General features: G+C 35.4%; 1 protein-coding gene across 1 annotated transcript in view; it reads left to right on the forward strand.

The window, feature by feature from the left end:
- The first annotated feature begins 3,517 nt into the window (after nucleotides 1-3,517).
- The window catches only part of LOC143252572 (two pore potassium channel protein sup-9-like), a 43,915-nt gene continuing 25,186 nt past the window's right edge, over nucleotides 3,518-22,246 (forward strand). The window contains exon 1 of the mRNA XM_076504911.1: nucleotides 3,518-4,824. Coding sequence (XP_076361026.1) covers nucleotides 4,542-4,824 — 283 coding nt within the window. The 5' untranslated portion in view covers nucleotides 3,518-4,541. The remainder of the gene's footprint in view (nucleotides 4,825-22,246) is intronic.

Genomic DNA, 22,246 nt, shown 5'->3' on the forward strand with positions numbered 1-22,246 from the left:
CTGAAACATGCGCTATTTTATTTTGTAATGTGTATTAATTTTCAAAATAAATTTGCACAATGTGTGCACGATGTGAGGGCTAGTGTTATGATAATTTTTCTTTCGTTTGGTTACTGTTCCACTGATTTGTATTTTCGGTTTTCCTCAGTCGAACGTTCTCAGATTTCTTTATTTAAAACGATTCGTCATCTGATTGGACAAAGGAAATTTATCCACAATTGTGTTTTCGTTCTCGTTGTATTGTGATTCTATAGAAAAAAATCCGTTTATTTTATAGTTTTATTTCTTTCGTGTTTTAAAGCGACAGTAAACAACCAGTAGTGAAACATCAGCAGTACTCTATAAGACTAGTTATTTGTGATAGACAACGGGATCAGCAACTAGTCGTCATCATTCACCGCCATCTCTTGGGCTACTCTGTATAAACAAAATAGTGGGATTGACCGTAGCGTTATAACATTCACAATGGCAAAAAGGCGAGTATATTCAGTGACATGTTTCTATCTCGTGACCTGCAGATTGTCGGTCTAGTGTCCTAAACCTCAGGTCATTTTTAAATAGAACCAACAGTGTTTTCGCATCAGGCTTATAGGACTAGTTGTGCGTTACATTTTGGAGCTTAGTGGACTCGATGCCAAAATTTTTATAGATGTAACCTTGTTTTTAGCACAAGGCCTTTTGGACTAGTTTTATGTTATATTTGGAGCTTACCAGAGTCTATACCATACTTTATATAAATTCAAATATGTGTTTAGTACCAGATACACAGAACTAGCTGTTTCTGTAATAGTGAGACAACACTAAATTCATCACTTGGTTTTTGTGTGGGACCAAACATGTGTTTAACACCTCGTATATATAAATAAATATTCGATATACAGCTCAAGCTTAAATTATTAACATTTTCAAATCACAGTTTTGAAAAGAGCCAACCTTATACTCATTTGATATATATAAATGTATACTGTTATTACGTAGAACCACTCATGTGCTTAATATGAGGACTTTTTTAAAGTACAATCTCTTGATTACAGAGCATGTATGTTTAGAACCTGTTCTATAAGACAACTTGTTTGTTACAAAAGGTAAAAATTATGCCGGCTTAACGTTTTATATAAAAAATTGTTCGCTAACGAGTCTCTGCGTATATTGCCCCCCAGTGGCTCAGCGGTATGTCTATGGAATTACAACGCTAAAAACCGGGTTTCGATACCCGTGGTGGGCAAAGCACAGATAGCCCATTGTGTAGCTTTGTGCTTAATTCAAAACAACAACAACAGTCTACGTATATTTAGATCCAGGCCCAATGTTTTAGATTTCTTAAAATAAAGGGCCAAACATAAGTTTACTACCATGTTTTAAGAGTTAACTGCCTGCTTGTTCGCGAGGCTCAAACATGTGTAGTTTCACCTTTTATTCATCAGTGCCATCTTAATCTTTACAAAACGGGGCACCATTATGAAGGAATTTCTTCTGAACCAAGTAAAGTTCTCATCGATCAGAAGTTTTCATGTTATACCATCAACCCAGTTGCTGGTTAGCATTTGTTGTATTTGCTGAAAAAGGTAGACTAAAATAAAGAATAACATCTTAAAAAAGGGTTTGCTCCTAATTCTAATAAACCTCTGTCTCCTGGTTAATTAAAGAAACATATCTCTGATTCAATACTGATGTTGTGTTGTGGTTTCTCTAGAATACATAATTATTCGAAAACCCTCGAGTGTCGGGTCTCGTTCGAAAGCCATTACAACTTTTGTATGTGATCCTGTGTGCTGGCTTCTTAATCAGAGTTAACAACGAGACATAAAAGTTAAACTGATGATATAGTCCTTACTTAATTTTGAGCGGGAAAAAAGAAAGAAACTTAGTCAAACTTCAGTATACTAAAATTGTTTTACACTGTCTTTTCTTAGTTCAACGTCACCACTGTTAAAATTACTTACAAATTTCAGCTTCACTACTACTAAAATTCCCTTTGAACTGTCTTCTCTTAGTTCGGGCTCGGTATGGCCAGGTGATTAAAGCACTCGACTCGTAATTTGAGGGTCACGGGTTTGAATCCCCATAACTCCAGACATGCTTGCCCTTTCACCCTTGGGAGCGTTATTATGTGATGGTCAATCCCATTATTCGTAGGTAAAAGAGTAGCTCAGGAGTTGGCGGTGGGTGGTGATGAATATCTGCCTTCCCTCTAGTCTTACACTGCTAAATTAGAGACGGCTAGCGCAGATAGCCCTCGTGTAGCTTTGTGCGAAATTCAAAACAAACTAAACCAAAATCTGTTAGTTCGATGTTGTCACAATTAACTTCAGTAATGACGTGTTACAATTCTGAATAAAAATCTAAAGATAATATAATGTAAAAGTGTAAAGTCATTGTTTATGTCAGATCTGGATTAAGGTATTCAGTCTTGGGCTCCGTACCTTAGAACTGTTAGAATGTCATATCTGGATTACTATATTTAGTCTTGGACTCAGTACCTTAGAACTGTTAGAACCATTGAACTGTTAGAAATGGTTCATGGAATGGTTAGATGAATGTAAGTTTACTCCACTTTTATGGTAAAACGGTTCCCAACCACAAGAAATGCATTTGTTAAATATCCAAAAGAAAGTGTTATGTCAGATCTTTGCTTTAACTAGAAATGATAGTTATATTAAACAAGGGTCCAACTTCAAATATTTTCAATTTTCGTAATGTTTCGTATCATTGATTAAAACGACATTCAGTGGTTCTTTTTCCCCACCTTCCCCACGGTTACGGAGTATTGTTTAGGTAGCACCACAGTTAATCTGAATTGAACATAAAGAAACATTTTTAACAAATAACAGTGCGTATAAAAACTATTAAAGAACTTTCTATCACATATTTATATCGTTGTTTCACATATATTGTTTTTGTTGTTAAGCGCAATGTTACGTAATGGTTACCAATGCTGTGTGGGTCTCGAAACTTGATTGGTAGCAATATAAGCTTTGAAACTCACTGCTGAACCACCTCATCACACATAAAAAACAAGAAGTTTTGTTTAACACGCCTGGCTTTGAGCTTACAAAACTATCTTCTGAACGTCTTCCATCTCAGTCTAATATTTACGTTTTCTGTTTATTTTATGTTTTGAGGCTACGTTACTTGGTCGAGGTAAATGCATAGTAACATTAACTAAAATTCGATTTTATTTTAGGCTAAAGACGAAAATACTCGTTCAAAAATGTATTTGTATCAGTTTCTGTCAACAAAATTCATTGCATATCAAACATTTTGCACCTAATGTTAATTTCTTACTTATCTATCAGATTGAAAATTTAAAAAAAAGCCTGAAGCAACAAATGGCAGATGGCGCTCGAGTGCCACAACTCGGTTTTGAGAGAGGGCGTTTATCGACTTGCGATCTCTTTCCATAAAAAAAAAAAAATATGGAGTAAACAGAGAGTGTGCGGTTGTTAGCGTCATGCGGGCTTAGCGTGGCTTTGTTGTCACTACGCACTACGTCACTATCAGCGGAAACGCGTTCTGTGTATAACAGATGGGCATTTCAGTTGTAGTTTTGCATCTGTTTTGACGTTTTCCAGCTTCCAAGAATAAAGTGGATTGATCTTCCACGTCGTTCTGGTGATGTAGTGGTTTATGCACTTAGCGTGTTCCAGATTTCACAACTCTTGTCGGTCTATTTGGTTCGGTATTTAGTTTTTTAAACAGACTGCTTGATAACAGCTATTGGCGGTTTATATTCAAATAACATTTATCGTTTGTGGAAATAAGCCGACGATTCCGCTAGACAAACACTTGTTTCCATCCTGAATTGTGCGTTTTTGTTCTGGCCTTCTTACCCGTTAGGCCAGGTGTCACCTGCACCCCGTTTTTTGTTGTCCCATCTGGCACCTCGTTTACATTTACAGTTTCTCTTCAAAATACGTGTTTGTTGTACTGATTTAAGACAGTTTGGTACTTTTTAACAATAGCAATTGACGTTTCCTGAATTAACCAAGTGACTTACATCTGGCAGTAACACAAATCAAGCGACTTGTTAACAGACTGTAAGCATATATCAGTACTGTGTTAAGTGATACTCAACGTATAATTATTCTCTGTTAAAAAACGACAACAACAGACAACAAGGGCTATTTGTACCGAGCACAGTACTATTATTATACACTTATTTATCTGTCAGGCAGAATGTGAGCCACAATGGTAGTACAGCGTCAGTTCAACTGGATACTCGAGTTACAAACAAAGCGAAACTGAAGAGGACGAGGAACATGCGTTGCGAAATAGACGTTTTTCATTGTTTCCGTCCAGTCACAACGGGCTAACATATATTATTTGATGGCTTTCTTAAACTCTATCTAGTTATCAGAAGTTTGTAAAGCTCAATAACGTTGGACTAAAACCTCAACCTTCTTGGTTTGTAAACTGTGTTTACGTTATACAAGTGAAGCTTTTCGTCTTCTACTGAACGCAGTGCCTGTTGGATTATTCACCCTCTTGTGTTTTATGCCTTCTTCGGTCACTGGTCGTTTGGGCCACCGATCTAAGTGGGCATGAAGAGACAGAACGTTAGGACTTTATCTCTCATCGTGTGCACTTTTACTTACCTCCTAGTCGGGGCCGCCATCTTCGACGCTTTAGAGTCGAACAACGAGTACGAACAGAGAGACGCGCTTCGGCACGTGGAAAATATTCTACTCCAAAAATACAACGTTACCAAGGAGGACTACAAAATATGGACTACAGTGATGATTAAAAACGTTCCTCACAAGTCCGGAATACAGTGGAAGTTTGCTGGAGCTTTTTATTTTGCAACAACTGTGTTAACAACTATAGGTGAGTTTTTTTGAAAGTAACTTAGGCTTAAGTATGGACTTCCTGTCCTTTTCTTGACCACTATCTTATTTACCTATTTGTTTATCAATAAGTTGTTTGAAGACATCGGAGAAATAATTATTTCTTATGGAGCTTTTATTACATTTTATGATGTTATCTTATCACTGAACTCTAATTGTTTGTTTATTATAAACAGATATAAAATAAAATATAGGTTTAACTTTAACAGATAACGAAACCCGTTTGAATTAAAGATCTAGTATAGTAATCTTTCCTTCTCTCCTGATGAACTTCAACTAATGAGTCTATTTCTGACGCTTTCCTCATAGTAACCACGGAATTAGTGGGTTTTATTGAAGTCCGTACTTTACATTGACTTGAATACAAAATGTTATTCCAGATGGTTTAATGGAAGTAATACTTTTTATTTTCTTATTCTATTCTCATCTGGAACATTTTGTTCTCTACCACAGCATGCGTAATGACAACTCTGGAAAACCCCGAAGCTTCAATAGATACATTATAGTGAAGAGATTAAACAAAAGTTAGAACAGTGATCTTTATTACTGTAGTATTAGTTTGAAAAGAAAATATTAAATTAACATGCTGCACTACAGTGTCCAATGTTTTATTTCGTCCTAATAAGAATCAACTATTTAATATAACCATTATTATTGAGATATTTTAACATATTATCTGTTCTGTTATTTTCCTTTATACTTAAATATATATTTCGCTTTCCATTAAAAAGATTTTTCAGTTTAACGCATTGTTTCTGAAATATCTCTTTGTTCATCTCCTGTACAAGTGAATATTTTGCGTAGCTCACGAATCGGTCACAACTTCACCAAAACGCGTTATTGGTCAAATATTTCTTCGTTCATCTCCTGTAGAACTGTATTTCTCGCGTAGCTCCGTAAGTCGTTTAGTAACCAACTTTCAGGGGCAATAAACGCCTTTGTTACAACATACAGACGCAGATGGTATGGGAGAAATATATTCAGGCTCTAAACCTCTTTGTAAGTTGACGTTAGAAATTTTATTTTTCCTCAGTAATATTTAAAATGAAAGTGTAACGAATGTTTTGTGTATATTACAATTAAAGCGTATATTTGGTTAGTAACAATAATCGTACAGTTTTCTGAATGCTTCTGATATTTAAAAGTAATTTTCTGAACTAACAATGTACTTCATCATATATCTCTAATTAATTTGAATTACAAATGTAAAACAGAATAAATAACCTGGTAATATCCATTCTCACACTGTTCAGTTTTCTCAACATGACGTTAATGTGAATACCACATTTTATTTAAACTTTGTAAAAGTCCATGTATTTAAAGAAAATCTCAGTTTCCTTATTTTTATTATCCTTTAAATATATTAGCTAAATCCGTCTTCTGTCAACTGTTTTCTACATTGTACTAAACGCTGAGAAAAAAAGAGCCATTATTAAAATGATTTTTTTCTTTACTATCTTTACCTTGAGTCGTAATCTGATGATAGCGGGTTTGAATACCGGTCACACCGCTCACCCTTTCAGCCGTGTGGGGGTTATAATGTGGCGGTTAATCGAACTATTCGTTAATGAAAGAGTAGCTAGTCATAACCACACTCCAGCTGCTTTCCCTCTAGTCTTACACTGTTAAATTAGGGACGTCTAGCGTAGATATCCCTCGTGTAGCTTTGCGCGAAATTCAGAAACAAACAAACAAACAAACACAATCTCTGCTACATGATAAAGAAAACCACATATAAACCTTTAATGCTTATAGAGACGCCATACCATATTGTTTAGTCGTAAAATAGGCTTAGGTTTCTTCAAAGACGGAATCTTCTCTATGCTGTACAATTTAAGACGATTTGTGAAGCTTGGCGATCTTTGCTTGCTACTGACAATTCTAAAGTTATGAGGTTCGTGCAATATTAATCCAACATTCCACCTTTCTCGTAGGCTAGGTGTTTAAATGTCAGTAAGCTAACTCCGAAACGTTTTCTTCCGAAATCTGTGGTCGAGGTTCTTAAAATGATTTCTAATAACGAGTCCATACTTAAAGATCGTAACTCTAATAATTACAATATCTTCGCTTTTCCGCTTAAACTCGATAAGGAATTTTTTCTGGTGCAAATGAACACGTGGTATGTTACAGGAAAGCATGTGTTTGAATATAGATAAACACATGTTTGAGTACTAGTAAAAGTAAGGTTTATTACAGATAGACACGTGCTTGAGTACAGGTAAAAATATGATTGCATATATACAAATATATGTTTTTGGTGTTTACTTCTACTCAAACATGTGTTTTAGTAGAAAGCCATATGTGTTTATAACCTTCCAACCAATTATCAGAAAAACATATTGTACTACAGAAAAGAAAGAAACAGGATACTACTGATTCAGAAATATAAATGTAATGTTTCTGATCTTATGGTAAAATAAAATTTTAAAAAATCTTAATTAACAAACTGTAACAGTCTACTCTTTGTTGCCGAAGTGAGTATTGGTTAAATGGTTACGTAAACAAGAAGTTTGGTATTGGAATTTCGCACAAAGCTACTCGAGGGCTATCTGTGCTAGCCGTCCCTAATTTAGCAGTGTAAGACTAGAGGGAAAGCAGCTAGTCATCACCACCCACCGCCAACTCTTGGGCTACTTTTTACCAACGAATAGTGGGATTGACCGTCACATTATACACCCCCACGGCTGGGAGGGCGAGCATGTTTAGCACGACGCGGGCGCGAACCCGCGACCCTCGGATTACGAGTCGCACACCTTACGCGCTTGGCCATGCCGGGCCTTGTAAACAAGAAACTGAAAAACAACAACAAAACAACCTCATATAATTTCCATGAGTCACTCCTTGTACATCTCTCCAATATACCGTGGGAAGAAATAATAGAAATTAAACAGGAAATTCTCAACATTCCTGTATAACCCCTGATGCACAGGACCAAACAGTGGACGAATCAAATAACAAGAAACTCGAGCGCTTCTGGAATGATTTGTTTGAAGTTAAGCACGAAGCTACACAGTGGGCTATCTGTGCTCTGCTCACCACTGGTATTGAAACCCCGGTTTATAGAATTGTAAGTCCGCGCTTCTGGAAGGCAGAATTTTCTTCTTTGGAGTTAAACTAAAACGCACGTGTTACTAGAAATATGTTACTTGATAAGTTATTACAAAGGGAGCAACACGGCAAATGTAAATCAATATGCTAATTCCGGATACAATAAATGTGCACTTAGGTTTGTATCAAGCAAAATTTAAAATACGAAACATCATTTGAATTGCATTTATCTAAGGTGGTTACACAATGGATGTGGTCAAATTAATTTTTGGAGAATAACCAGAATATATTCCATCTGTTCATGCTAAATATAATGGTATAATATATGTTGTGCTTAGCAAAGTGTACATATATTCTGGACAGAATATGTTCGTTAAAAGGACATATGTGAACCGCACTTTTAATGTGTATATAAACCATTCATAGAAGGAAAAATCTCGAATGTGCTGTACAGGATATGTTTGTGTGAACTGTGCTTTACATTAATCACAGTAGACATTACTATAAACATTTAGATATTTTAACAAAATATATTATCAGTCACAGTATTTTCTATTTGCTAGCACACCTTTGTGCTAATAAGAAACAAGGTTCATGAAAACTGTTTCGTTACGTGATTCTAGGATCGAACTAATAACTTGTAAATTATTATCCACCTTAATCTATTCTGTAACTTGTAACAGGCGTACAGGTACGAACGGGTGGAGTTCTAAATGTTGCTTTTTATTACTATATGTGGGTTAATTCGTACAACCATCACACACACACACACAGATAGAATATCAATAAGGTTGTAACCACGTAAACCTAATTTATCATCAACTTCAGAGTTTAAAATGGGCTTTGTTTACCGGTTACACTCTCCATTCTGGAATTGAAAATGAATCTGTTATGACCTGGTAAATTATCTTATTATGTATAAGGTTTATTTATTGTAAAACAGGCTAAAATTCTATATTGTATATTTCATTTAACACAGCGATCAGTAATTACAAATTATAAGTGATGGAAATTTTCATATTATATACCAACGAAAGAAAGTGTTACCATTTTCATTTCATTTTGTTATTATCGTTTTGACAATTTGATATGTATTTAGAAATATAGGACTGAATGACACAAATTTGGATTCTCTCTCTCTCTCCTGATATATATTTTTAGGTGTATTCTTGTATGAACAGTTGTTTCCTTGTTTTCTCTATATCTCTTGTATTTAGAACCGCCATTTTGCTGGAACTCAAAGCCAGGTCCATTATATCTCATCCACTGGCGACTTTAGGGAAACCAGGATGTGAAGTATAGGACTGAATGACACGAATTTGGATTCTCTCTCTCTCCTGATATATTTTTTAGGTGTATAATAGTAATTTATTCAATTTTCATATGTGATCTGCGTCTCAAAGTGTCTGTGTCTGACTATGTAAAATTTTGTTGCAGTCCTCAAACTGTATCATAGTTAAAAGTATATGTGGAATATTATGCATCGTTGTTCATAAGCCTCATTCATAAGCCTAATATGGCATTGATTAAGCATTAATAATTCATGATTTTCAAAAATGTAATCTCTGTACAACATCTCAAAGTTGTCGTAAATCAGTTGACTTATCTTTGGTATTTTTACCGTTAAATAGGTACCAGAGACAACAGGTTTAGTAGTGGGAGTTTGGACTGGCCGTTAGAGATATCTTGTATGAACAGCTATTTCCATGTTCTCTCCATATCTCTTGTATTTAGAACCGCCATTTTGCTAGAACTCAAAGCCAGGTTCATTACATCCCATCCAATGGCGATTTTAGAGAAACCAGGATATGAAACTGACGTTCGTTTTTGATACCACCAATTCTGACAACGTTTTCATCTACAGTATAAGAGTATTGTCAAACTGTTACGCACTTACCATCATCTTGTTTTGCTGTTTTGTTTACACAATCCTGCTTAAGCTTGCTATAAAGCACATTCTTTGTTTCGTCATAACACGCGATCTAGTGTGTTCTTTTCCTTTTTGTTATTTCAACATAGCTTACGATCTCATGTGTTCTTTTCCTTTTTGGTATTTCGTCATAGCGTGTGATCTCGTGTATTCTTTTCCTTTCTGTTATTTCGTCATAGCGCGCGATTTCGTGTCTTATTTTCTTGGCCATGTTTACACGATAAAATACCAGGCTTTTGGCTGCAGCCTTCCCTTTTAAATAATTCTTTTAGAACCGAATTTAAACAGTTATACCGCTGATTCTAACGCAGTGTATTTCTTGGTTTCGCATTTATTCCAGAAAACGATTTAATGACACAGTGCTTCAAAACGATGCTCATAGATATGAGCATATTTTATTTTGGTACGCCGCGTCCTGTTATTAAATTCTAAATTGCCAGTAATAGCAAAACGCCCTAAAAGTTTTTGAATCACAGCTTTCGAAACACCAAGTTTTGAGGCAATATGACATTGTTTTTTTAATGTTTTTGCAACCTAATAAAAATAATGTTTTTTTTACTGCTCATTTTATTTCTTCTTATTTTACTCACTTTTAAACATGTTAAAAATTGCGAGATTTTTTTCTGATGTTAACACTGTATTTACCGTTCGCTACAATTAGTTCAACTGAATCAAAAGAGTTGATGATATAGAATTAATGTCGTTTGTTTTAGAGTAACAAATAAAATTCATTAGCAGAAGTGATCTTTAATGTAATTCGTACATTTATATACTTGACCACAGGGTCGTATTATACTATCTACTTTTATAACTTCAACATCTAAGTGAAAAGACAATAAAACAGATTTGCAGTATGCTTGATATTAGATTATCTGACAATCCCAGGAGTTTAAACCCTCAATAATGGTCGCGTGGATAAAAGGTGCGCCACCTGCTTCCCATTCCGTGAAAGTGATTCAATAGTTTATTTGTATTTTGGACAAAGTAAGTGCAATAAAAAGATATTGTGTCCACCTCCGGGAATCAAACCTTGAATTTTAGCGTTGTAAATCCTTAAACTTATCACTTACCCATTGAGGAACACATTTAGTGATTTCTGGTAGCCGATGAACGATTATTTTGTTACGTTCTTTATATCTTTATGAATAGAACGAGTGTTTGTTTTTTAATTGGATTTAACACAGAAAAGCATCACAAGAAACGTTTCTAACACTTTATCAAGAGTGGTTTCCATCCTTTAACAGAAAATTTCGTCTCTTTTATGTCTTGCTTGACTCACATTTATGTTTAGTACGGTATGCAAGTGATGTGTTTAAGAAATGTGCACTTATCTATACTTACAGAATCGCTGATATAACCAAAGATCTTCACTCAACCATGTGACAAGTGACGATGAGCCAAATATTTCAATATATCAACCAGCCTGTTGGAGTGTTGATTAAGCCAAATATTTCAATATATCAACCAGCCTGTTAGAGTGTTGATTAAGCAACCTCTTCTCACCCTCCTCCACTCCTACAATAAAATATAAAGCTTGGAATAACGCAGTTTAACTTTAGCAGAGAATAGTTATATTTATTGATCTTTTTCCTAATAATACTCCAAGTGGGTTCTTTGATAGCTTCTTTTTACCCCAGTGGGGTTAAAGTTTCTTTGGCTCTATGAAAGGCTATTTCCAGAGTGGTTTGGACTTTTGGCTCGAAATAGGATCAGACAAAAATGTAATACTTTCTTAGAACTGTATATATAGATATAAACAACTCAGAGATTCACAAAAACGATAAACTATTCTCTAACCTTTTCAACATTTATTTAGTGTGTTTCCGTCTGCCCATTCATTGTATCATCTAACTATTGTTGGAGGTTTCCCTTATCACTCAGTAACTAGGGGCTAGAATTTAAAGCTTTTTCTAAAAACGAATTGCATAGATTATTTGTATACATTTTGTACACAAGAGTATCCAAATGTATGTGAAATGTAGTATTTGTGTCAGTTTTCGTTATATCATATACAATTCATTGTGGACTGTTAAACTAATAACATCTTTATAGACTGGTTCCTGCTGGATCGTACATTATAGAACTTTAATTTTTAACGGAGCTGTTTAATAATCGAAATAAAGTGACAAATTAACATATTCATTGAATATATTATATGAACTTCAGCATGATCTCAGAAAGTGTTGTGTTTTAAGAGTAAATAAAACCAAAATTAAAAAAACAAATATTTTTGTTTCTTGCTTTTGAAATTCATGTTTCATACCGTGTTGTAGCTTACAGAGTGAAAAATTATTCTCGTGGTTCATGGAATGTGCATGTTTTACTGACCTCATGACAGTACAAATTGCAACGTTAAGCGTCCTTTATGGGACATCATTTTAGGGTCTACTGACCGACTGACAGACAACACACTACTGGTGCAAGTGGTTAAAATAGGTGACCTCCAGGCGGCCTTCGATCCCCATTCCGGGAAACTCAAAACATTTGCTTATCTGACTATCTGTCAGTATGTTGTCCATTTACTTTCCGATTTGAGTGCTAGTTTAGTTGTGAAACGTTCTTTTAATTGGAATTCAAAAATAAAGTAAGTTTACATTTCTGAAAAGAAAAGCAGCACAATGACTGAAATATCGATCACAAAATATTAGAAATAACTTGATTTCTGAGTTGAAACACTAAAATTAGAAAATACAAAATATATACGTGCATGCTATTATCCTTCAGCTTCTCGTCATGCCACACAACGCACGCATTTAGTGCTTTCTAGAAACTCACTTTGTTTTACAAAATTGTTTGTTTGTTTTGAATTTCGCACAAAGCTACTCGAGGGTTATCTGTGCTAGCCGTCCCTAATTTAGTAATGTAAGATTAGAGGGAAGGCAGATAGTCATCACCACACACAGCCAACTCTTGGGCCACTCTTTTACCAACGAATAGTGGGATTGACCGTCACATTATAACGCCACCACGGCTGAAAGAGCGAGCATGTTTGGCGCGACGGGGATGCTAACCCGCGACCCTCAGATTACGAGTCGCACGCCTTAACACGCTTGGCCATGCGGGGCCTATGCCAATCAAACTTAGTGATAACGGATTTAGGACTTTTGCTGCCGAAATGCTAATTTTATTAAATCTAACTACAGCATGTTGTCATTAATTATTTTTTGTTATGTAGTGCAGGACACGAATTTTTTCCTTATCTTAACTTTTCTGTCGTCAATACAAAGTTTAAATTTTTACCACAAATCTCAAAAGCCATTCAAACGACAAATAAAGTATTATCAGCCAAAGACTAATACAGCTTTATTTTCAGTGCGCAAAAGATAAACATTTTCCCCAAAACCTGTAAAGGTAACAGAAGAAAAGTTGGATCAGCAGTAACCGTAATTAACGAAGCATTGTTGTTAAATGAGCCATTTGTTTGCATGGAATAAACAACCAAGTGAGATAACTTTAATATTCAGTTAGTCTTCTGCTGACGAGAGGAAAGACAGCTAGCCAATAATGAGATTACCTGTCACTTTTATAACACTTCTACAGTTGAAAGTCCGGAACATGTTCAGCAGCATTACTTTCGAATCCTACTTTCGTAACTCTTGCGAGTGATATCACTCTTGTGCACTTCATGTATTGCTAAATCTTTCGTAGATTTATAACGTTATTGTCATTGTTACCTTGTCTATTAATTACAACATGTACAACGATAGTAATTTACTTTCTGTGTGTATTTTCTGCATCATTATATACGTAGGTGAAATGGAATACTTGATAAATAACTGTCAGTTTAAGATCAAATTCTATATTATTTTTGGTGACATTATCCGGTATACGCTATGCCTTCATATTTCTACTAGAAAGAACATTTTACTTAACTATGTGTATTAAGACTAACAAAAATTTATATTTCTTATTTTCCAAATTCGTATGTCATATTGTGTTGTACCCAACGTATTGTAAAGTTCTTCTCATGATTCATGACGTGCATTTTTTACTGATGCCATGACAGTACAGATTAGAACGTTAAGTGTCTGCTGACTGACTGATAAACAGCACCCTACTTCATAGTGGTGAGATTTGTTAAAACAGGTCATCCGTCTAGGCAGCCTTCAGCGCTCTTTCGGGCAAAGGAAGCCGAACATACACTACATGGCCAAAATTATGTGAACACCCCTTCTAATTAGTGAGTTCGACTATTTCAGCCACACCCATTGCCAACAGGTGCATAAAATTACGCATACAGCCATGTAATCTCCGTAGACAAACATTGGCAGTAAAATGGGTCGTACTGAAGCTTTCATTAGCTTTCCACATGGCACTGTCATAGGATGCCATCTTTCCAACAAGTCAGTTCGTCAAATTTCTACTCTGCTAGAGCTGCCCCAGTGAACTGTAAATGCTGTTATTGTGAAGTGGAAACGTCTAGGAGCAACAGTCTCTCAGCCACGATGAGGTAGGCCACACAAGCTCACAGAACGGGACCGCCAAGTGCTGAAGCGCGTAAAACTGTCCACAGTTGCAACACTTACTGTCAAGTCCAAACTGCCTCTGGAAGCAACGTCAGCACAAAAACTGTTCGTCGGGAGCTTCATGAAGTGGGTTTCCATGCCGAGCAGCCGCACACAAGCCTAAGATCACCATGCATAATACCAAGCATCGACTGAAATGGTGTAAAGTACACCGCCATTAGACTCTGGTGCAATGGAAACGCGTTCTCTGGAGTGAAGAATCACGCCTCACTATTTGACAGTCTAACGGATGAATCTGGGATTGGCGGATGCCAGGAGAACGCTACCTGAGTGAATGCATAGTGCCAATTGTAAAGTTTTTGTGAAGGAGAAATATTGGCCTGGAGCTGTTTTTCATGGTTTGGGCAAGACTCCTTTGTTCCAGTGAAGGGAAATCTTAATGCTACAGCATACAGTGACATTCTAGAGAATTGTGTGCTTCCAACTTTGTGGCAACAGTTTGGGGAAGGCCCTCTTTTGTTTCAGAATGACAATGCCCCCGTGCACAAAGTGAGGTTCATAAAGACATCGTTTGCCGAGGTTGGTGTGGAAGAACGTGACTGGAATGTCAACTGCGAGCTAGACATTCTCGCCCGACATCAGTGCCCGACCTAACTAATGCTCTTGTGGCTGAATAGGAGAGAATCCCCGCAGCCATGTTCCAAAAGCTTTCCTAGAAGAGTGGAGGCTGTTATAGTAACAAAGGGGGTACCAACTTCATATTAATGCCCATGGTTTGGAATGAGATGTGATGGTCGGGTGTCCACATACTTTTGGCCATTTAGTGTATCATAGTTGTATTACTTTAAGTAACTTTGCAGTAAAAACAGCTCTTATGAACATTAGCACGTTAGCTGTGTAGCTGTTTTATTTAATACGTTGCCAGATTTTACTGCTGGAGTTGCTTGGCACAGGGCTGTAAGTTCGAGAGTTTGTGGTTTGTGTACCGTTGCTTAGGCTCGGCATAGCCAGGTGGTTAGGGAGCTCGGCTTGTAATCTGAGGGTCGCGGGCTCGAATTCTCGTCGCACTAAACATGCTCGCCCTTTCAGCCGTGGGGACGTTATAATGTAATGGTCAATCCAACTATTCGTTGATAAAGGAGTAGCCGTAGAGTAGCGGTAGGTGGTGATGACTAGCTACCTTCCCTCTAGTCTTACACTGCTAAACTAGGGACGTCTAGCGCAGATAGCCCTCGTGTTGCTTGAGCGAAATTAAAAAAAATAAACAAACAAACAAACCTTTGCATAGAATAAGTCTAATATCCGCGGCTGTACATATTGTAGTGAGCCATTTTCATCAGCAATTATCACACCTTTGAGACGACCTATAATATCTAACTTGATCAACCAATCATGTAAATACCTTTGTATTCTTACTTTCTACCTCTTTTCTCTCTTTAGAGTCGTACTTTTCGTAAGAAGCTGTAATCTCTTTAGTTTCTAAGACATGTACCAGTAGAACTGATCTTTTTGTTAGTTTTCCTATTAAACCTTACGCACTTGTGTTACATATGACTAGAGAAGACATCTTGGTATTGTATTACTGTAACATAATGCAGACATTCGCACTGATTACGTAATAAATTTTGAAAGTTGTTTACAACTGTATCTTATCTGAGAAGCCTTATTATTTCTAAGTTGGAGGAAAATTATACGTGAAATATCATTACATTTTCCTATATAGTCAAATTGATTTCATTTGTTAATCTACATCTATTACGATACTTTGTAATTAACTGATCAGTAGCATTCAACAGTTTTGATTTCTCGTAGGATTGACGGTAAACTATTCAGATTGACGTAACTTCCGGCTAGATTCAAGGTTTTAAAATACATTTATATAATAATAGACCAAAGTCGAACTATCACTGTGGGATGTTCTTCAGCTTTAAAATGGTATATCAGTAAATGAATATTCAAATAGTTGATGGTTATTTCATTCAGTTTCGAATAGTAAAAAGATAGACACGAATAAGTGATATACAATTGCAGAATGTATAAGCTGTAGTAAATGGTCGATTATTTCCAGCTATCATTACCGTACCTCGTGCTTACGTTCCACAAAATTGAAACAGATATTTTCATATTTCATTTTTATTCTTTTTTATTTTATTTACCCAACAATTTGGTTAAAAAAAAAAAGACGTGAGTTGCCATGTGCTTGCAACAATGTTTGTTTCTAACGCAAAATAACCTCGCAGAAAAATATATCCACAAAAGACAACAAAGTTGTATATTATGTGTTTATAATATTACTGTATAGTGTTAGCTTTGTTTTTGTTTCGATAAATTTTTGTTTGTATATTTACTTAATTATGACGTTTATTAACGTTTTCTTTTTTCTGTAATTGCTTATTCGATACGTACAAAGCCAGTTCTATTTACAAATTTCTTATAACGGCTTCTTTAAGGTTTAATAAGACAAACATTTAAAAACAGGTACGTTTTATAACGCGCTCAAATTTACCCTAACATATTTATTTTACGTATTTTAGCCAAAAATGTTTATTTTTTTGCATCTTTTATTAGTTTACTGTGATTATTTAGCTCCTATATTATCAACCAATATAATTAACTCAGAAAACTCTCCCTGGCGTCTGAGTAGTAGGACTGATGACCTATAACAATAAAAATTGGATTTCGACATCCGTGGTTGGTACGGCGCAGATGGTCCATTGATTAGCTTTGCGCCTAACAACAGAACTAACAAATCAACTGCAGCGTGTGTGTGTGTGTAGTTTTGACAACACAATGGGTGATAACGAAGAAACTCTTTGATTGTATTAGTGGCTTAAATAAGCCTATAAAAACGCATGTGAATAATATATCATAGTCTTCCTTTACTGCCGACAACACTTCATATGTTTATGTCTTAGTGTTAACGCTGGTGTGTTTACAGTTCCTTTCTACAGTTAACGATGCGATTACGAGCTCTCGGATATTCTTATATCCGGAAAACTCTTTTTTTTGTAAGTGATTCGAAGCAACTTGTTATCGAATTTTCTTATATCCGGAAAGTTCTTTTTTGTAAATGATTCGAAGCAACTTGTTATCGCATCTTCTTACATTTGGGAAGTTCTTTTTTGTAAGTGATTCGAAGCAACTAGTTATAGGATCTTCTTACATCCGGAAAGTTATTTTTTATAAGTGATTCGAAGCAACTTGTTATCGCATCTTCTTACATTTGGGAAGTTCTTTTTTATAAGTGATTCGAAGCAACTAGTTATCGAATCTTCTTACATCAGGAAAGTTATTTTTTGTAAGTGATTCGAAACAACTAGTTATCGAATTTTCTTATATCTGGAAAGTTATATTTTGTAGGTGATTCGAAGAAACTCGTTATTGAATATTCTTATGTCCGGACAGTTATTTTTATGAATGATTCGAAACAATTTTTACGATCATTAATACGTAGAAGTTTATTTGATTTAGAACAGTTTTAAATTATATTACAGCTTATAGCGCTAAAACATACACCACATTAAACCAAGGAGGATAAACAATGATAGACTGAGCCACCACTTAGTGGAACATGTGCCATCATCAGAACAACGGAAATAAGGTATTGAACAGTGCTATAGCCAAACTTAACGATTTGTGTGGATAGTCTAGTCCATTGTGTGTTTTCTTCTGTCATGTCTACATTAGCTTGACCAGCGCCACCTCCCCTTACTCTAACGATGACGTTTCAAGTCTCACCAAAATTCCAGGGCTTGTCACTGACGTAAGTTCAATATGATGTGTCAAGCACGCTTCACGTGTCTTGTGGCATGCAAGAAACTGCAACTAGTACAACCAATAAGTCTGTATGTGTGACGGCTAAGAGCATAATAAAGTCATTTCTTTGCTTCGGGCCTAGTCGGTACGCCAAGTTAACTGACACAGATCCATGAAGCGATTGATCTGACTGAAGATAGACGGGTTATCAGCTAAAACATAATTAATATTAAGCTCACTGATTACTAAAACATGACAATGAAATGTTGTATATCCAGAGTGCGCTCTAGCGCCTGTCTGATTGGATCATCTGCCGTTGGTGGTTTTTACGTTTTTATTTTAATACTGTTGTAAAAACAGCTTTCGAATTATTTATTACTGCAAAATATACAATGCAGTCAAACAAGGGATGATTACATTTGTTACGCATCATTCACTTTGCTAGCGTTCGTTCATCAGCCGTCATTAGATTGAAACTTGTACAGTTCCAAGATTTTTATAAATTAATACCTGTTTTATTTTCTCCGTGATTCCCCTCACTGCTCTTCCACCACTGTGGCTCAACGGCAAGTCTGACGGCTAATAAGATAACCAGCCATTTGTGTGTTTTTATGCCTAGTAAGGAACAATTAAATTGGTTGTGTAAATATATAAAGAAAATGTGTCAGGTAGTTAAGGCACTCGACTCGTAATCTGAGGGTCGCGGGTTCGAATCCTCGTCACACCAAACATGCTCACTATATCAGCCGTAGGGTCGTTATAATGTGACTGTCAATCCCACTATACGTTGGTAAAAGGGTAGTTCAAGAGTTGGCGGTGGGTGGTGATGATTAATTGTCTTTCTTCTAGTCTTAAACTGCTAAAGTAGGGGCAGATAGCTCTCGAGTAGCATTACGCGAAATTTAAAAACAAACATATCTTTTTTACTATTATTAGTCAAAGGAAAGACGTAACAAAAATAAAATAATCTTTGATTGGAATAGTTCGTTTAGAGAAATATTGAGTACGATTTCAGGGTTTCGTCTTAAAAAAAAGTTGAGTTCTAAATTCTCCTAAGATTAATCTTACCAAGGTCAATGTCACACTTGTTTTGTGATGTGAGCTATGTTCAGTTATTCTCTCGAACTGTAACTTATTTAATTGGCCACTAGTTGTTTTCTTTAGCCGCGGCACAGCTGCTCATAGGATGGCTCTCTGTTGTTGTTTTTTTGTTTTTTTCCCAAAATACAAACTTTGAGCTCATAATTCCATCTCTTGACCGAAGTGAGATCTAATTACAGCAGCATCTATTGAGGATTCCGTTTTGTTGTTTGTTTTGTTTAGAAAATACTTGCTATTCTTCAGTTCCTTTACCCTCCTTTCCAGTGGCACAGCGTATGACTTCGGAATCACACCGCTGGAAAGTGGGTTTGAATACCCATGGCGGGCAGAGCACAAATAGCCTATTGTGTAACTTTGTGTTTAACTACAAACAAACAATTCCTTTAAATTTCACAAAATGAAGAGCTCCGACAGTACTGGGGAGAGCAAGGAGTGATTTATTTCTACTTCCTGGAATGATACCCACAAATGTCTACAGCAATACGTTAGCAATATAATGACACCTTTTATGTATTTAATATATCGCGAGACTTGTGCACGTTTTTAATCACTTAATGTGGCTGTTCAGTAAATAAAACAGGCTGCATATAATTACTTGGACTTCATAGTAATTGCTTGTTTATTGTAGAGGGAAGATACATTATTTATAAGGAATCGAACCTCTGATTTTAGTGTTGTTAGTCCATATATTTACTACTACACCATTTCGGAATAGGACTGGATACGGTAAGGAAGGAGAATAAGTTAATTAGTTAACTACAATGATAAAATATTATTATTAACAAAATTTTCCTTAAAAGAAATCGCTACTTCTCTCTATATATTTTGTAAATATTTGGTTCGGGTTTACAGACATAGTTAGCAGTCATCATTCCAGAGATTATTTTATTATACCTCAAAAACCTATTAGGGTTTTAAGGTTATTTAATTACTTTCGTTACGTATGTTAATTTGGTCCTGCCAACATCACTATTTTTAAGGGTATTTAATTACGTTTGCTTCGCAGTTTAAATGGGTCATCACAACGTTGTTATTTTTAAAACTATTTTTAAATGCGTTTATTGTGTGGCTTAAATTGATTCTTTCCACCATTTTAAATTCTTTGCTTAAAACTTTTAGCAACGGTATTTGATAGCGAAGTTATTAGTTCGTTTTTTGATATTTTCATTCTTCACCAAAACGCATAATTCAAATGAAAAGAAAGAAAGAAAACAGAGAATACAGTAACATATTGTTTAAGCACTTAAAGTGTTTTAACTTCATCAGTTTGGTACAACCAAACAATGATACGCGTCTGTACCACACTCACAATTTTCAATTCACACAGCTTTACACTTAAATTTGATAAAGGGTTTTCGTTTGTTACCGGGTGTCATCATTAACATTATTTTTATCGTTATTTCACCATGGAAACCACATCTTTGCGGCTTCTATTGGATTAAAACACAGTGCACGTGAGAAACCCGCGAGGGAATGTTCGTTATTGTTGTAGACGGGAAGAAAGTTTAGTAACATCCAGACAAAATAGAAATTAACATATTGCTCTTATGTAATATTCATGACGTTTTTATTATTAAGAATAAACAGTTTCAGTATGAAATGTAGTTACCAATACGAACAAAACAGATAACAAATGCTCTTTTGTAAGATTTGATGCAAGTTCTCTTCTTGTACTACTGATGAGGTTGAAACACTTTAAAGTGCTTTAACAAGTCGTCGGTATACAACTCAAAGAGTAAAGTTTTTTTTGGTTATTTTTCAACACATTTAGCTCTAAACTTCATGCTTTCGTCTATTGTTCCAGTAGTTTCATTTCAATTATTTTAAACCATAGTTTTCCTAATATGTTTCAATTATTTTGACCCATAGTTTTCCTGATATGTTTCAATTATTTTGAACCATAGTTTTCTGATATGTTTCAATTATTTTGAACTATCTTATGCTCAGATTAGGCAAATATTGTTGAAACTATAGCCAATCTGTAACGAGTATCACTAATTGGTCTGTATCAGATATATTCCCTTTAGTTGTACTTTAGGTATCGTATTTATATACGAAATGAAGTTTCTATGTGCTCTACACAAGACATTGTTCGCAAACTTGTTGAGACATTAAAGCATACAACTATTTAATTAGCTACGTATTATTGTATACTGGGACGATTAACCTTGTTCTTAGCCAGTGGTTCCCATACAGGGGTACAAGATAGCGTTCTAGGGGGTGCTAGATAACAATTGTTTTGGTCACCTTCACCTTTATTCTTAAATGAATAATTACTGTGAGGGGTGCGAGAACATATTAAAATTTTTTAGGGGTGCAGGGCATAAAAAAGGTTGGAAACCACTGTTCTTAGCCAATGGTTAAACAATAATTAACTGCTGAAATAAAAGCTGATCAATTGATTTCGATTGTAGTACTTAACTATTAACAAGTTATATTGTTAACCCTAACTTTTACCATCCTCTCTCTTTTTGTTTGATGAGATATTTGTATAGTAGCTTCAGTTTTTTTTTATTTTAAGAAACGTTTCAAGATAAGTTTGGAAATTCAATTTACCATGTACACACAAAAACACATTTGCATTATAATATTAAGGCGTTATGTATGCTACAGGCAAGAAAGTATTGAATATAATTTTCAGTGAGACGAAAGACGCTTTAGCCTTCTGTTTGTGGTGTCTAAAATGTAAAATGACTTATTTTGAACTGACCACTATGAAACATTTTGTCCAGTGTTTTCTTGCACATAGTCTAACACGTGAGATTTCAGTAAGTTAAATGCTACCTTTTTCTAGAGTTTGTTCTGGTGTTTCATTTTAACGATAGTGCATAAAGCATAGCACAGTAGTTCATAGGTTTGGAAAATTCATACTGTTAATTGTTGCTGTACCTCCCCAGTGGCATAGCGGTAAGTTTGCAGACTTGCAACGCTAGAATCTGTGTTTCGATACACGTAATGGGCAGACACCTGTGTTCCTTTGTGCTTAGTTTCAAACAACAAATAAACCAAACTGTTGTTGTTTAACAAAATTACGTAAAGAATGACGCCGAATTCTTATAATTAGTAACTTTGTTATTTGAGCAAAATCAAGAACTATGTTA

This window comes from Tachypleus tridentatus, chromosome 6, assembly GCF_004210375.1.
Source record: "Tachypleus tridentatus isolate NWPU-2018 chromosome 6, ASM421037v1, whole genome shotgun sequence".
Lineage (NCBI taxonomy): Eukaryota > Metazoa > Arthropoda > Merostomata > Xiphosura > Limulidae > Tachypleus > Tachypleus tridentatus.